The sequence below is a fragment of the Balaenoptera borealis genome (genome assembly GCF_965194805.1).
Source record: "Balaenoptera borealis genome assembly, chromosome: 1".
NCBI classification, from domain to species: Eukaryota; Metazoa; Chordata; class Mammalia; order Artiodactyla; family Balaenopteridae; genus Balaenoptera; species Balaenoptera borealis.
Window position 1 is genome coordinate 174,113,675 of NC_138860.1, and position 17,530 is coordinate 174,131,204.

The window sequence follows — 17,530 nt, forward strand, 5'->3', positions numbered from 1 at the left end:
TTTCTTATTCAATAAACTCCTTTATTGTAACTTTACAGATTTTTCCATTACAATAATGAAAACAGCACTAGTGATTCGTGACACTTAGGCCCAAATCAAAGGGGAGCCTCTCCTCAAATTATAAGGTAAATGACACATCATTGAACGTATAGTAAACGTTGGGCAAAAGGAATTCAAAATATAGAAAATGGGGTCAAGATTTTGTGTGTGTGTGTGCAAACACTTTAAGGTTTAGTTTATTGGCATGACACCATTTTTGAAAGCACATGATTTTGAAAACTATATTTAAAATCTGTGAGAAAACACAACTGTAGAGAAAAGGCAAAATCAAGCAAAAACCAAAAAAACCTCCAAAACGAAAGGAAGTGAATCAAATACACGAGGCTGCAACGCAAACCTCCGGTGCTTTGGCCCTGGAATGGCAAGTGAGCAGGTTTCACAGAAATTCTCCGTGGAAAGGAACGTGTGGGCCCGGTGTGCCATCGCTGTGTCTCCGAGTCCTGTCTCCTCACAGAGGAAAAGAAGTTGCTCGTCCAACACATCTGCCGGGCCCGCCAGACAGGGGCCCACGTCTCCAATCCGTTTGAGAACAGCCCCAGATCCCGCAGAGGTGGGCCCGGAGCGGCAGGGCGACGGGTGGGAGTCAGGCCCCGCCCCTGCCGGAGCCGTCCGAGCGGCTCACGGGGAGCGGGTGGGCCTCCGTGTTGAACACCCAGTCTTCCAGGGAGAGCATGTCATCTTCAGAGAACAGAAGATAGAGATACCTGTGCCCCGGCAGGGAGGGGAGCCAGACACAGGCTGTCAGCGCTCTGGGGAAGGGGGCACCCACTGGGAAGGAATCTCAGGGGCCTCTGTGACAGGCCTGTGCCCAAGGGCACAGGGAGGTCGGAGACCCCAAATGTGCCCGGAGGGCTCGTCCCCGGGAGGAGCTGTGGACGCAGAGGGGAGCACTGAGCTTTAGGTCACACAGAGCCGGTTAATCCTGGCTCTGCCCCAGCCCCCGCTCTGTACCTCCCCCCGAGCCAGCTTCCCTCAGGTGCTTTCCCCACCTGGCCCTCTTAGGACCCCGTATAGCCTAGATTCTCTTTTTTTTTGCAGGGAGGCCTGAGGGATACCCCAGGACTCAGCCTGCTTCCTTGTGTACCAGGAGACTCGACACTCAAGTAGATGTCCAGGCGCTAAAACGCACAGGGAGTCGTGACTCCAGAACTGCAGGTTTCCAAGCCATGGGGGGTTTTAATGGAAGGAACAGACCATCCAATCCATCCTAAAGAGCTAAAGCACAAGGGGACTGCTTTAGGGAACAGCGAGGAAACGAGGAGGGCAACTTTCGCCGCAAGAAAGGAGGGGAACAGCGCAGCAGCAGAACTGCAGCAGTGACCGGGATTGACACCATCATGGTTATTATTCTGCCCATTTCACAGAAGGGCACAGTTTCAGAGAACTTAAGTAACTTGAGGAGACAGGTTAAAGAAGTTAACTTCTCACATAGCTAATGCTTAGCAGGGTGGAGTCCAGCCCAGCCTCACTCTGCGTGGAGAAACTGGCCTGGCCCAAGGCCCGCCCCTGGATCCCAAGCCTCCATCCCTCTTGGGCCCCCCTCCTGGGACAGCAGAACTTGACTGACGGTGAAGGAAGGGACTGCTGCCCCCTCCCCCTCCCCTCTGCCCCCTCCCCCTTCCCTAAGAAAAGCCCGAGTTGCCCTCTGGGAAGAACACCGGCCGAGCCCCCAACTCACTTCAGTGTCTCCGCTAGAAAGAAAGTCTGCTGCTTGTTGTCGTGGTCGGGAACCTTACTGTATACGTCTTGGATCCCAGAGAACCCGGCTTCTGTCCGACAGTATTTCTCCAAGGCCTGAAGGAAAGGAAGGCAGCCTTGGTGTGGGGAGAGGAGAGGCCCCCCTCAAGATTCACGCCTGCCCAGCTCTCGAACAGGCAGGCCCTCCCACCCCTTGGCTGGGGACCCCAGCACTGGTGGGAGCAGCAGGCCGAATTCCTGCCATCACCACGCTCCCTGGGCCCACGCGGAGAACTTAGTCCCTGCCCGGCCTGAGCGCTTCACCTGGCGTGAACTTAGAGGAAGGTTCTCTGCCTCTCGGGGAACTAGACTGACCTGACAGACTCACCCACAGTGGTGGACAGAGGTCAGGGAAGGGGCTGGGATTTGGGAACTGGACTCGGCACGCCCCAGGGATTCCCTGTAGAGATGTAGTCCCTGGGCCAGAGGCTGTGCCTGCCTTTTGTACAGAAATGCAAGTTTTACCCACTGAGGGTCTGTGGGTGGGGCCCAGGAGCACAAAACACTTGGCTTTCAAAGGTCAAGAACCAGGGTCTTCAGGAAAGCAGGGGGACTCTGGCCAATGAAGCGTGTCAGGGAGCCTGAGCAGGGCCCACGTCCCAGCTGAGCATGTGCTCTGGGAGTGTGGCTCTCCCCACCAAGTCTGCGCCTCCAAGAGCAGTGGGCCCAGGGGAGAACAGCAGAGAAGGCTTGGCATCCATCCAAGAACCTTCTGGAATCCCCACCCCTGCCTTTGATACCTGCCCCAAAGGAGGAAGGGGATTGGGGGAGCAGAGCCCAGAGAGGGGGCTGCCCAGGGCTGGGCCAGCTTCGGGGAGAGGAGGGAGGTAGGTGAGCTGGCAGCCCGTTCCTGTCTGAGAGGAGAAATCTAAAGTCACCTGTCCAGGCTTCAGCGTCAGAGCAGTGACCACGCGTGTGCTGGGCCACCTCTGACTGCTGCCCTGCGTTCGCCCCTCTCAGTTTGCTGACATTATTGGGCACTCAGAACACTCTTCACAAGTTCCTGGCCTGCTCCTGCCCGGCCGGGGACTCTTGGCTCTGCAACCAAACCTTGACCCTTTTTGCACTCTCAACTTTAGCCAGATGCCAGCCTGGCTTGCCCCTCCTCTTGGGTTTGGACCCTGACTGTGAATTCTCAAGGGCACCTGCCACCAGTTCACCACCCTCCCCCTGCGCCCCGCCACTCACCATCACCACTTCCCAGCCCCACTCCCTGTAGATGGGGTCGTGGGTCTGCCGCCACAGGTACATGTAACTCTCCACCACCTCGGGCCGCAGGATGTAGTAGCTCTCGCTCGTCTGCGTGGCCACGGCCTCTCTGCCTGAGTTAAACCAGAAGGCTTCGGGCCCCAGTTTGGTATCTGCAGGAATGACCAACCGGGGGGCCTGGGTCAGACCTCCCACCTCCTGCTCTTCAGGATCCCAGTGCCCCAGGAGAGATGGAAGTGGCGTGGTAGCCCTGGCCGGGGCCGGCTGGTGATGGGCTGGCATGGGCTGGCCAAAGCAACACCCTTAGGCCTCGAAACTTTTGCAGTTTAGACCCTGAGAATCCAAATGAACTTCCCAGCAGTCCGGGGAGACAGAAGTTTGGGTGGTGCTCCTCAGCTGTGTATTTTGAGACATTAGCCTGCAGGATGTTACCCAGTGCTCAGCCAAGAAAGGGTTGTAGGTTTAAGCACATCTGGGGAACAGTGGGTTAAACAAAGTGAAAGCCTCCTGTCTACAGGACTTACCAGACCCTTTAATTTGCTAATATGCAATGATGCTTCTCCACAGACCCCCTTTCTCTGGGAACTGCTTTTGACACTTCCCAGAACCAGCCTTCCAGAGCTGACAATTTGGGAGACTGCTGAGGTGGAGATGAGGGAAGATTCGCCCAGAAGGCACATATTCAGGCAGAGGGAGCTGAATAAAGAAGGCCTGATGAGGTCTGGGTTTTGTTGTCATTGTCTGGCTTTGGTCAGTTTGTTGCTGTTCCTGTTTTCTGGATGACCACCATTATAACCACCACTGCAACCACCATTTATGAGTTCAAGGGCTGTGCTGGGTGCTTTACATACATTTATTTCAATCCTTAAAAAATGCTGTTTTGGTAAGGCAGATACTATTATCTGCTTCTCGTGCATATGGAAACTGAGGATCAGAGAGGCTATGTAATTTGTCCAAGGTAACACAGCAAGTTGTGGCCGAGCTGGGATGTGACCCTGGATCTGTCTGATGCCCTTTCCCCAGGCTGTCCTCGCTCTCTTTCTCCCCTGGGTCTGACTCTCTAGGTCCAAAATTTAGGGTACGTGGGTCAGATCATCCTCCCTTTAATGCCTGCATATCCTGTCAGGTCAGCGGAGGGCCCAGCTCTGGTCCTAATGTGGGCCCCCCGCCTCCCATTAGGGCTCAGGACCCCAAGAGGCCCTGGGCTGCTTTTTCTCAGAGAGAGATTGGAGCTTTGCAGGACATGCTACTCATTCATGGAGGGCTTCATGGAAGAGGAATTAGGCAGATCCTGGCTCCTCTGAGCCTCTCAGATGGCACAGCTGCTCTTGGCCATCAGAACACAGCCGTTTCGCCAAGCTGCTAATGGGGTGAGGGCAAGAGCGACTGCTGCAGCTATCCATGGACGAGCCGGGCTGGTTGTAACAACGTGCTCTATTAAGCGGACTGTCTTTTATGGTCTGGGCTGATTGTTCCCGACCAATAGCAAGCTTTTTATTATTCCTGAGATTTCCTATTTGTTTATGGTGCTGGCAGAGATAGCTCTTTGAAGGGAATTGAAGACCAGTTTTAAGGACCCACTGCGAATTGCTGGCTTCCTGAAAACAGCTCCAGGAGCTCTGGATTCCACTGGCGCACTCACAGACATGTTTTCGGTGGACTGCTAACACACGTCTCCCATGCTGCTGGCTGAAGGCGTGGGCCAAGTACCTCCTGTGGGGCCCAGGAGACCTGTGTTATTGTTCCCATTGAACAGATGAGAAAACAGAGGCCACCAGCTGCTGAGCGGCAGAGTGGCACTTGAGCCAGGATCTTTTACTGCAGATCTTAGGTCTTCTCCTCCAACCAAGGCTGGGTTTACAACTCAGAGTGGTGGGCCCCTTCTGGGGTCACGGGGGGCCCGGGGCTTTTTCTGAGGGGTGTTGTTTAGAAAGGCAGCACACAAGGTGGGGTTGGGCATCAGGAGACCTGGGTTCTAGCCCTGGCTTAGCTACTCATACACCGTGTGGCTTTGGCTAAGCCAGTTCCCTGCTCTGGGCTGACTCAGTTTCCCCGCGTGTAAAATGAGGAGCTGGGTTCACGTTCTCTCATGTGGTTTCTGAGTCTAGTGTTTGACAGTTCTGCGGTGAGTGCTGGCAGGGATGGTGCAGAAGCTCTCAAGCTTTCCGGGGGTCTTGGATCAGAGGGTGATTATGGGGTGGTGCCAGGAGGTGGTGAGACCCTCTGAATGTGAGGGTTCCAGGGAGGAAAGGCAGAGGTACGTTTACGGGTAGGGGCTCAGGGAGAAGGAATTTGCTAAAGGCTCAGGAAGCCAATGTTTCTGCCTCAGGGGCTGGAGGACCCTCTGCTCTGAGCCCCTCACATGGGAACATGGCCGGGTCATCTCTGAGCCTCAGTTTCCTCATCTGTGTTGTGAGGGTCAGCGATGATGTATGTCAAGTGCTGAATGACACCCGGCACACACAAAGTGCTAACACAGCACCGTGTTCCCTTTAACTGAGGGCACAATCTCTGTGCGTGGATAGCACACCCCTCATTCAAATTCCGGGTAACCTCCAAGGTGAGGCTTCCCTAAGTCCATGTGTTCCCTTCACTCACTGCCACTCTCCTGGTCTTTCCAGTTCTTCCCAGTGTCTAGCCTCAGTCTTTCCTGCTGCCCCTTCCCCTTGCAGGGTTACCTGAGCGGGCGTACGATTCGTGGCACGTCTTGGTGATCTGGGCTGCGAGCTCTCGGTAGTGGGCCCTCTTTTCTTCCTTGGCATCCTCAGCGCCGAGGGCGATCATGCCCCCGGAGAAACAGGCCAGGTGCCCCATCTTGTGGTCCAGAATCCCCCCTCGCCACTCAGCAATGTAGGTCAGCCCCCCGGGAGAGACATTCAGCAAGTGGGTCTCTATTGCCTGGGAGCAAGGTGGGAATTGGGCAGGGAGGAAGGGCATGGGAGGGTAGAGAAGGGAAGGGAGAGGACGGAAAATGAACATTTTGGAGACGGCAGCAAGTGCAGCTCTGTCGAGCCCTCCATCCCAGACAAAGGAGGCCTGCTGACCTTGGCTGGGGGCGGTCCCTGATGGGGCTGGTGGGAGGTTCTGCCACTCACCCAGCTGAGGCCTGGTGCTTGCTGGGGGGCTTGGACACAAGGCAGCTCCCCAGGGCCAGTCTCTTACACAGACTTTTAAACTTCTACATTCAAAAAATTTTTGGAAAAAAAAATCTTTAAAAATTATTATCAATCTCCATTATATCCTCTGTTAGGGAATCTTAACCTGAAGCCCAGTTGGCCTGTGGATGGGCTGGAGGGGGTCCAGAATGCCCCTAAAATTGTATGTTGCACTTTATGGCATTTTCATGGGAAGAGGGTCAGTAATATTTGATCAGATTCTCAAAAAGGACCACAGACAATAACAGCTGCCCTCTACAGGCCCTTATCACAGGCTTCCTCATTTAATGCTCACAAAAGGCAGGCACATGGGCTGTAGTGCCCTCTCTAGACACAGGGGTTGAGTGGCGTGTCCCAGGTCACCCACCACACCACGATCAGGACAAGGACGCCCAGATGCCCAAGCCCGGCTCCTTCCATTACCCAATGGCTGCTCCTTTTGGTGGCAAGGGGCTTTCAGAGCCCTCCCCTGGTCCCCCAAGAGGTGATGTTGTTGGGAAAGACTCCCAGGATGTTGGGGGGTGTAGGTGTCAGGCCATCGTGCCCCTGACTGCCTGCCGTTAGTCCCTGGGGAGCCCTGGAGACTGAGGTGATGGCGGCAGCCACCCACACAGCTGCAAGGCTGGACTCGATGGGTCCTAGTCCAGGGCGGAGCCTCTGGGGCCCTGGCCAGGACTCTGCCTCCACTCTTGTCCTCCCATCTATTCTCTGGGGCGGGCGGTGGGGTGCACTCTGTACGTAGTGGACGTAACTGTGTCTTGGGCCTGTTTAATGCCCTCCCATGGTTTCCAAGTGCCCTCAGACAAAAGTCCAGCAGGGCCTCCGAGACTCCCTGATCTACACCCTGAGGTTTAACCTGATGCCACGGACATGGCTCCCGGGTGTAGACTCTGGTTCTAACCCCACCTCCACCAGTTCCGAGCTGTGTGACATTGCGCAGGTTCTATGTTCTCTCTGTGCCTCAATTTCCTCATGTATAATATGGGGATGAGAGCATGAACCACTTCACAGGGTTGTGAGGATTCAACGGGATGTGTCTGCAGAGCTTAGCATGTTTCTTCGCACAGAGAGGCCTCAATAAGTGCTGGCTATTATGATTCCTCTCCAGTCTGCCCCCGCCCCCGTCCCCGCTCCAGCCACGCCGGCGGGCTTCATTTCATTCCTGTGCCCCCCTCCCCCAGTGAACATTTCGCGAGCGCCTCTCGGTGCCAGCACTGTGCCCCGTGCAGGGAATACATCCCTGAAGACGGGTCTGGACCTGGACTCAGGGAGCTCACCCATGGGCACAGAAACGTCCCAACGAAAGCAAATACACCCGAGAATCCCAATTTGTGATCAACATTCTGAATGAAACAAATTAAGGGGACAAGGCAGAAAAAAGCTCGGGGAGGGGGTCCTACTTTGAGGAGTGAGGTCAGAGAAGGTCTCTGCGCTGGTGACCTCCACGAAGACCTTTTCTTCGTGCCTCGGGGCTTTGTTGCAACCACTGCTTCTCCCCCAAGCTCCCATTCCAGCTCTGCTACCTCTAGCTCTGCGTTTGGGCCCCTCCAGGATGCCTCTTCCTTAGTGAGAATACCCCAGAGTCTAAACCACTGTGGCCCCATTACGCTACTACCCTGTTATCTTTCTACGAGGTGCGATTCCCAAATAGGCGTGTGTGCGCCTATTTGTATACATTTCTGTGGAACGTCTGCCTTTCTCCCAGGACTCTGAGTGCCAGGTGACGGCAGAAGCCACCACTACCATCCTCCAGCCAGTGCCTGGCATGTGGCAGGTGCTCAAACAACATTCGTTCCTCGATCTGTCTTGTCCTTTGCCCTCTGCTGTAAGGCCCAGGCCGGTGGGCTGCCTGCAGGACCCTCACTGAGCAGCAGATGGGGAAGCTCTGATGAAGCGACTGGAGCGCCAGGGCACCTGCTACCTGTGGGGAGGAGCACTGAGGCAGCCTGGAGAGCTGCCGCGTCCGGGCCGGGCCCTGGCTCCTGGGCAGAGCTGGGTCCACAGCAGCTGCTCTGCGTCGCTAAGGGTGCTGGTGCGGGAGGGGTGGCAGGGCTAGTCCCGGGCACAGAAACCTGGTTCAGTTATCACTGCCAGCACTGGGGAGAGGACACAGACATCCGGGGAGATCCCAGGAAGCTTCACACTGTAGCTGGAAATCTGTACCTTCAAGACTGTCTCCCACTGGTTATTTCTATTTGGGGTTAACCCCAAGCTAAGTAATTGTGCTAAAGAGGAAATGATAGGCCAGTCTCTCTTTGAGGATATAATTTAGACAAGCAAATGCAAAGGTAAAAAATAAAAACCCCAAGCCTTTCTAAAACCCTCAGCAAAACACAAGACAGCACAGTCGGGCAACCGACTGGTAAAAAGGCTAAAATCATAGCAAGAGACATAGTAAAGAGCTGAGTTTGAATCCCAGCTCTGCAATTTGAGAGTTGGGTGACTTTGGGCAAGTTACTTCCCTTTGCTGAAGACTCCCTTTCCTCATCTGTAAAATGGGAATAATAATTCCTGGGATGGTTCTGAAGCTACTCAAAGACGCTGGCTAAGCGCCTGGCACTGACGGTTCCTTCCTCTACCTCCTGGAGGGCACCCCATCTGCGCACGTCTGAGAGGGCCTTCAGGCCAGCCAGCCTCCCCTGCAATTCGGCAGCTGGTGAGTAGAGGCTGGGGCCCTGGATCCGGAGTCAGCGAGACCCGTGTTTGCGTCCTGGCTCTGCCATGTTGCTGGGTGACCTTGGGCCTTTCTGAGCCTCAGTTTCATCATCTGCAAGAAGGGGCTAAATAAGGCCAGGCACCCGGTGCACCTGCCTGGAGGAGGCCGCAGGGACGGAAGCTCCCTGTTCTTCTTGCTGCCCCTCCTCCGAGACCCCGGGGTGTGCCCAGCTGATCTGTCTGAAGCCCTCACACCCACCCTAGCTGGACACTGGTCTAACCCACATACTGGAGCCCCCAGGGCAGCTTTCAAGGCTATTGCCTGGGCCCCAGCCCAGAGGTTCTGATGTCACCTTGTTGGGGTGCAGCCTGGGCATTGGGGTTTTACAGCTCCCCAGGTGATTTTTAACATGCCAACAAGGCTGACAACCACCAGAACATTCTTCAAAGCCCCAAACTCGCCAGAGGCCCAGCCTTTACCCAGGGTCAGAGACACTGCAGGCTCTTCACTGGGGAGATCTAATGTGGGAGCAAAGCTGAGTTCTAGCCTGTTCAATCAAGTACTTCTATAAAACTCCCCGTTTGCTTAAATAATTTATGGCCATTTCTTTCCTTGAAGCCTCAACTACAGTGTGCCCTGAGGACTGGGATCTGGGCTGCTCGTGAACTTTATGTTTACTCTGCAAGGAACGCAGAAAGGGCAGAAAGGGCCTCTCCAGGCAGCACACCTGGCCACCGCTGAACCTGACCCCTAATCCTTGACAGGAGCCGCAGGCTGCAGCGGCAGCTCGGCTCAGAAGCCTGGAGTGGACGGGGCTGAGCCAGACTGAGCTGGGACTGGAGTCCTGGGACCTGCTTCATGACTCAGGTCTTAGTGCCAGGGAGCTGGGCAGGGAAAACTCATCACTGAGCCCACAGTTTAAAGGATCCACGACTCTGGAGGCCTGTTCCAATGTGCTTCCTTTAAGGACTACCATTCCTGGCCGGATTTATGTGATCAGAGTGTAGCTAGATATCATTCATCCATCCAGTCTGCTGCCCACACCCATCCATCCACTCATATCTACCCACCTATCCACCCATATCCACCTACCCATCCATCCTTCCACCCACCCAGCCATCCATTCAATCATCCATCTGTCCACCCACCCACTCATCTTTCCTTCCCCTCTCCCTCCCTCCCTCCCTTCCTTCCTGCCTTCCCCTCATCCATTTATTTGTTCACAAAATAGTGATTGTATGCCTCCCAGGTACCAAGCACTGTTTTGGGAGTGAAGTATACAGCGAATGAGTAGACAAGATCCTTGCTCTAGACAGCTCAGGAAGATAGACAATATAACAAGTAAACAAATACACACATGTGATCATTTTAGATGCTGATAAAGGTGAAGATGACTAATAATAATAAGCCTCAGGTATGTGAGAGAGAGAGAAGCTGGGGAAGGCTAATTCAGTGGCATTTGAGTTGACCAATAAGCAGGACCCAGCCACCTGGATGATATTCCAGGTAGAAGGGACAGCAGGTACAAAAGCCCTGAGGTGGGAACGAGTCTGGTGTATCTGAGGAAGGTTGGGGACGAGAGCTCAGAGGGCAAAGGGGAGAGAGTTCAGAGTGACTGGCAGTCCCAGATCAGGGACTGTGGGCAAAGGTGAGGAGTCTGGTTTATTCGAGCCGAGCGCTAAGGGAGTCACAAGCGGAGGGACATGCGTTTACAGCTATTCTGGCTGCTGCGGAAGAACTGACTTAGAGTGGGGAGGGGTGGAGCAAGGAATCCAGTTAGCTTAGACCATGGTGGCAGCAGAATAGATCCAACCTGCTCAATGTACTTGATGAGGAAACTGAGGCCCGGAGCCTGCCCAGTGCCTTTTCTTTAGTTGGGCTCAAAGGTATCTATTGATGGGGCTGCTGGGATTCCTTAACCCCCTTCCCAAGATCCCAGGCTAATTGACTCCCCCTCTGTCCTACAGTCTCCGCCTCTTTGGAGGGACCCATCTGAGCTTAGCATCCCTGTTCACTCCATGCCCTGTGGACAGACCAGCAGAGCTGAGGGACAGTGGGGAGAACCTGGTGGCTGGCTTTGGAGACCTGGCTCTAGCTCCAGCTCTGCCAGTTCTGTGCTGTGTGGCTTTGAGCAAGTGCCTTCCCCTCTCTGGGCCTTGGTTTCCATCCACATAAAGAGAAGGAAGAGAAGCGGATACTCCACTGAGGGAGGCCCCTCCCAGCTGGGATGTGCTAAGTATGTCACCTCTGGTTCCACAGGAAGATGGCCGAGGGTCTTGCTTTGGCAACCTCACTTGGGGGCTCCTAGTCTGGCTGTGTTCTGGGCTCTGACACATCAACACAAACACAGACGCTGTGGTTTCTGAATCAGACTGCCTGCTGCTTTCTGTGAGACCTCGGACAAATGACTTCACCTCCTTGAGCTTGGGTTTTGCATTTGTGACATGAGGATGCTCACACGGCCCTGATGTCAAGGTGTTTGAGAGTCAAGCAACAGGCTGGGGAGGGGACTGTCTTGTCCTCCCTCTGGTCAGCTCACCGGAGGCGTGGGGTGGGGAGCAAGCCCCCCGGCTCTCAGGGACCCGCGTGGGAACTGGTGGCGAGTGACTGACCACCCATGAAGAATCAGGCACCTGTCTTACCTCCAAGGCTTCGTAGTACATATCTTTAGCCTCCATATCTGTCTTGGCCGACATCAGCCAGGATTTGATCAAATATTCGTAAAAACTGTCCCCGAGTCCTCCAACCGAGACATGGTCTGTGAGGGGAGAGAGGACAGGAGCATTATCTCCACCTGCCGAGAACGCCGCGACTCGGTGGGGAGTGAGCATTTAATCCGCAGCCTCGGAGCCCCCAACAGAACGGGGGCTGGGAGGAAGGCATGGCCTGCGACCGGGGGAACCAGGGCCAGCTTGAGCACAATCGTCCCTCATGGAAATGCAGGGGCTCCTTCGGCTGCTATAAATCATGTCATCATGTTGCTTTTGCAGGCGGAGGACGGGGCTGGGCCTCTGGTTATTAACTGTAAATGAGTTGCATTTCTTGAAAAAGATAATCTGGTGGCAGGGAGTTCAGAGATTTTTATTACCCGGTGACAAACATGGTAATTAATGCTGGGCAGGTTCATAAAAGGCCACGGAAAGGAGCAATGAGAAGCTTAATTTAGTTGGTCAGAGCACAAAGCTGTTCTGGGAAAGCCAAGTTTAAATTTAGCAAATTGGGATAAATGGGGTTCAAAGGAGCAGAGAGAAGGAAAACCGGGTTTGAGGACCCCTCTGTCCGCCCTGGTGGAGCAGGAACTCCAGGTGTGGCTGAATAGGCAGGTGTCTCCACCCAGGGCTACCCCAGGAGAGGGATGGCTGACAGAGGAGCACTTAATTACAGAAGCAAGACACGGCAATGCTTCACTCACAATTAACAACAGGGAAACATAAAGGCATTTAACAGATAAAACAAGGAGAAAACTGCGGTTCCCTGTTAAGCAGCAAGACAGTGAAGAAGGGAAGTGGGTGGATGAAGGCGGGGTTGGGGGGGAATGGGAAGAGGATTTTCAGCTCCTCTGGAGAAAGAGGGGTTAGAAAAAGAGAGGGGAGGGAAAGTGGGTGGGGGGAGAGAGAAAGAAATAGAGAATACAGCAACAGCTACCCTTTATCGAGGGTCTACTGTGGGCCGGGAGCTTTACTGTATCATTTATAACAATCTTCCCAAGAACCCTGTAAGGTGAGCACTACGAACCCCATTTCCCAAATGGGAAAACTGAGAGTGAGCCTAAATAGCTCGGCCAAAGCCACCGAGCTGGTAGAGCTCTCACTTTCTGCAGCTTTACACAGTCAACCGGAGAATGAAAACAAAGACGCAGAGAGAAAGAAAGGGCAAGTGTGAAGAGGGAGGGTCAGATCAAAAATCGGAGGGTCAGACAACTGGGAACCAGGAAAGGGGGCTGACAGGAGGCCCCCACAGTAAACAGGGGCCCCCTCCAGCCCCCTCCGTAAACAAACCCTGGCCCAGCAAGGGTTCAGGAACGGAAGAAGCACTTGTGAAAATGGGAACAGACCAGGTAAAGCCTGAGGCTTAGGGAGGCATGGGAGGGGGCCAGCGTGGGCTGGACTTTGTTACCTGAAAAGACGGAACCAGCACGGCGTCCCCCTTGCCCCTGTTCCCAGGGGGAGGACACAGCTGGGCAAGCCCAGAGGGAGGGCAGGGCTGTGCCAGGCCCGGCATGTGGATGGCGTGTCCACGGCTGGGGCACGAGGTCTGTGCAAGGCAGGGGTGGGGAGGCCGGAAGTCAGACCGGGTCAGCCTGCACAGAAGGGGCCCCCGCTCACGGCCCTCAGCCGGGGGCACGGGCACCTCCACGCTCGTCTCCTGGGCTTGCCTCCTCTCACGGTTCCTCCGCCACCCCAAACACTGCTAGCCCCCTGCCCACTCTGTCTCACTTGTGATGACCCCTCTGCCAGGAATACCCTTCCCCACCTTGTGTGGCTGACGCCCCCTCACTGCTTCACCTCAGCTCGGAAGGGCTTCCCTCCGTGTCCCCATAACACTGAGGTCCCCGCAGGGTGACTGTGAGGAGTGAGGGAAATAAGGCACCTGCACCCTCTGGCCCAGCGCCCTCCTGCGGGAAGTGCCTGGTGCAGCCGTCCCACCTTTGCTAGGTGCAAGCCTTGCCCTCGGCTGCTCCCAGCGCTGTGTCATCGGTACCTGTTTGTGGGTCTACCTCCCCTGCTAGGCTGTGGGCTGTGTGGGGAGGGACCCTGTATGACTCGCATCTATGCCCAATACCTGTGTGGCACACTCCAGATGCCCAGTAAGTCCTGAATGAGAGAAAGGCAGGCAGGTGGGGGCTGTGCTCGGAAGAGCCTTGAATGTCAAAGCCAAAGAGACTGGACTTCACCATGTGATTGCAGAGTGTGTGTGAGGGACAAGGTCAAGGGCTTCACCTGGCAGGTGTGTGCGGGAGAGGGGAGCCAGGTCAGCAGGAGTTCCACGGGTGTTTGAGATAGGACACCCTCTTGGGGATATGTGTATAGTCTCCCGGGGCCTCAGCTGCAGTGCACAGGTGGGGTGTTTTCCCCGCACCGAGGGGCGCGTGGGGAGAAGTGCAGGAGTGGGAATTAGAGACGTGGATCCACCATTAGCTCAGGGCAAGGCAGACGCCCCTGGGCCTGTCTCCTGATCTGTAAACTGTAGAAGGGAGAGTTGGTGTGCGTGAGCAGAGATGGGTTCTGCTGCTTCCTGATCGTGTCAACAACGCTCCCATCACACTTGGCAGCAGGAGGCAGCCACCCTATACGCCTGGGAATTGCCGGCAGGAAAGTAGCATGAAGCTGGGGGCAGTGGCCGGGCTGGAGCTGGCGGGCAGCTCACACTCCCACGGCCACAGGAGAGAACCTGGACTTGCCACTTCCCTCCCACTGAGGAAAGTGTGGGATTCAGGCAGTGCACAAGGAGGACAAGCCACCCCAGGGGCCAGGCCAAAGGGCTGGCAGCTCTTCGAGCTCTCAGCGGCTCTGCTAGGACTGGTCTCGTCTGTGCTTGGTGCCAGCAGGAGCCTGCTGGACCTATCCTGGCTGTGAAGTCCTAGCGGCAGGAGGGTCTTAGCCTCCCCTGCTACCCTGAAGCTCAGCTTCAGGCAGGAGTGGGGAGCAGGCAAGAGCAGAGGTCTGGGACTGGGATGCAGCCCTAATTAGCTCTTTGTCTCTTTAAGCTGCAATTTCTCTGGTTGCAAATGGGCTACGCAGAGGATTCAAGGAGAGAAAAGAATGTGAACTTAGCTTATGCAAGTTGGAATGTTATCATTTGCTGGAAAATTACACAATCATCAAAAAACAAGAACAAAAACAAAAAAAACTAAAAAGACAAAAACAGACCAAAACACCCAACGAAAACCACGGAAAACCTGGGATGACCCCAGGCGCCAAAGCCAGGGGAGGAGGAAAGCAGGCACCCCGATGATCAGGGCTTTCTTTATAACCTTCCCTCTGAAATTTGGCAGGCCTTGGATTCATATTTTATTAATATGAGACAATTTTCCATATGTGACTGACTCTGCCCGGCCTTGCGACCCCAGGTGCAGCCTGAAAAGAAAATTATGCTTCTCAGCGGGGCAGGGGAAGAGGCGGGCGGCTCCCCTGTAATTTGCCAAGGTAGCTGTTCAGGCTGGGAAGCCGCACCCCTCTCCTTCTTTTTATGGGTTTTGCTGCATTGTCCTGGAGCAGCTAAGGCGGGCAGATGCTTAGTTTATCTCTTTACCCAGTCAGGCCTTGCAATTAAAGGCAGCAACGGTTATTGAACTCTCTCTTTCCATGGCCATAATCTGTAATTCAAACCTTCATTTTCTCCCGGCACTTTTGAATTTGGCAGTGTGTTTTGGTTAAAAATACTTTGCATTTCTATAAGTGGTTTTTGCAGGAGGTTCCTTGGGAGTGAGGTCATCACCAAGGAAAATTCCGGGGTCGAATTTTCTGGGTCTCCTGGATGTGGGTCATGGCGGCTCTGGGATGGAAGGACAGGCCTCTGCAGTTTCCTCACAGTATCCCTGCCGGCTGGCCAGCTAGCCCTCCAGGCCCTGCTTGCATACTTTTGGTGATGGGCGCTCATGACCTTTTGGGACAACCCACGTCATCTTTGGAAGATGAACTGAGGTCTGTTTCCTGCAGCTTCTGACCATTGCTCCCACGCCCCTCCACGGTGCACAAAGAACACATCTCCGGCTCTTCTCCCACTTTGCAGGAGAGGAAACCAAAGCTCAAAGGGATGACGTGAATTCCCCGCAGGCATGCAGTAATTAGACTCAGGTCTACTTTGTCGCTGAGCCCTTGCTAATGCCATAACAATTGGGGCTGGAGGCAGGGAAAGGGAGAGGGGTCCTTGTCTGGGTAGAGGCAGTGGAGGTAGGGGCTCTGGGCAAGTCTTGGGAAGCCCCTAGAGGCAGGGCCCGTGGAACCTGCTTCCCCCAATTTGTGCTGACTGTGATCACAGGACCAGGGCCTTGGTCAGAAGGGCAAGGCAGAGCGGTGCTTCTCGATAGGGGTGCAATCCCGGGAGCTAGAAGACTTTAACACTCCCCTGCCTGAGAGATCTTCAAATCCCATTGTTTCAGTGGGTGGAGCTGGGGGCTGTGAATGAGGCTGGGGGGGGGGGGCGGGGGGGAAAGCCTCTGAACATAAACAGCAGGAAATCCTAGGGCCAATTCTAACAGGTTTAAGATACCAGTGATGAACTCATGATTTTTATATTGCTGTATAGTTAGGATCTGCTTAAACATTTTTTAAGAAATTAAAGTTGGAGGTAGGGAACCAGATGAAAGGGGCTGGGAGAGAATGCATGGCCTTTCTTAGAGCCGCTTTTAGAGTAAACTTCTAACGGGAACACCCCTGCAAGTTTGGGGGAGGATGAAGGGGGCTTCGGTGGGCACTGTGAGAGACGGAAGTCTGGAGACAGCTAGCATGCGGGGGATGCACAGGGCAGGGCCTCACGAGCCAGCAGCCATCACATCCGTCACTACGGCGATGGCAACAGAAATGAACACTCCCCACGATGCCCCGAGGGTGGAGGAGGGTGGCAGGAGGGTGGTACCCAGGAGCCCCGAGCCAATGCCTTGCTGGTACGTGGCTCCAATAAGTGCATCGCTCCTCACTCGGCCGGGTGCCTCGCCCCGCCAGGCCGGGAAGCTGGGCAGGAATCCGCTGGAGGAGGGGCAGCGGCGCCCCTGTACTCACGTTGCATCCAGTTCCCGCTCACCGGGCTGAGGAAGTTGGGGTAGAGGCCGAAGGGCTTGTCAATATCCCTAAGGACCTTTCGGATGTTCCTGACCTGCCAAGAGATGGACACCAGGCACGTCTTCATTTTCTCCAAGAAGCCAGCCGAGTCCCAGCCCACTGAGGACTGAGGCAGCTGGTTCGGGTCCAGAGAGGAAACCATTCCGACGAGGCAGGAAGGGAGAGCTGCGTAACTAGCAGCCGGTTCCAACCCGGAGGTGTGAGTCGGTCCTGCCCCTGTGTTCAAGAGCGGGGTGCGGCCACAGTGGGGCCTGACCCTCCACCTCTGCACTGACTGCTCTGCCCGGGGCCCTGCCAGTTTCCCCTCCCCCACCTCACCCCTTCCTCATTGCGTGTGGATTTTGGAGACGGGTCTTTTTAGGAGGGCGCTCGTATAAGTGACAGTAGCTCATTTGTAAGTGCTAGACAAAACTGTCTTTTTAATAGGTCAGAAACGGTTATATTGGCAATTTCATACGGTTCAGCTTGGTAATATGTTATCAGATACTGTGGGAACCGTTCCAGAGGGGAGGCCTGGGCCCCTCAACATCCCTGTGCCCTAAAAGGCATCTCGGGGTTTTAGTAAAAACAACTACAACGCTACAATGCTGTCAACGTTTCTCAGTTGCTGCGAGCCAGACCCATTAGATACATTATCTCCAACCCTCATAACAACCTACACAGTATTATTATCTCAGTCTAACAGACGAGAAACCCGGATCTCAGAGAGCGTCAGTCACTTGCCCGTGGTCAGGGGGTTTGTAAGTGGCAGAGCCAGGACGTGAGTCAGGCCTCTCTGACCACAGGGAGCAGCCCCGGCTCCAACAGGGATCAGGGCAGGGACCATGCAGCAACGTGTAGCGGAGGCCACACCCGCTGGATCAGGAGGCTGGATCTGCAACCTTTGGGGCTACAAAGGGCACAATGCGGGATTCAGGAAGGCCTGATCCATC

At 54.9% G+C, this 17,530-nt stretch overlaps 1 protein-coding gene across 4 annotated transcripts in view; it reads right to left on the minus strand.

Moving 5' to 3' along the window:
* The window catches only part of MAN1C1 (mannosidase alpha class 1C member 1), a 131,840-nt gene continuing 114,310 nt past the window's right edge, over positions 1–17,530 (minus strand). For all 4 annotated transcript variants that reach the window (XM_082366690.1, XM_082366692.1, XM_082366693.1 and 1 more), the window contains 6 exons: positions 16,539–16,632; positions 11,460–11,575; positions 5,685–5,904; positions 2,986–3,158; positions 1,739–1,854; positions 1–764 (listed from right to left, as the gene is read on the minus strand). In XM_082366690.1, the coding sequence (XP_082222816.1) occupies positions 644–764; positions 1,739–1,854; positions 2,986–3,158; positions 5,685–5,904; positions 11,460–11,575; positions 16,539–16,632 (840 nt within the window). In that variant the 3' untranslated portion in view covers positions 1–643. The remainder of the gene's footprint in view (positions 765–1,738; positions 1,855–2,985; positions 3,159–5,684; positions 5,905–11,459; positions 11,576–16,538; positions 16,633–17,530) is intronic.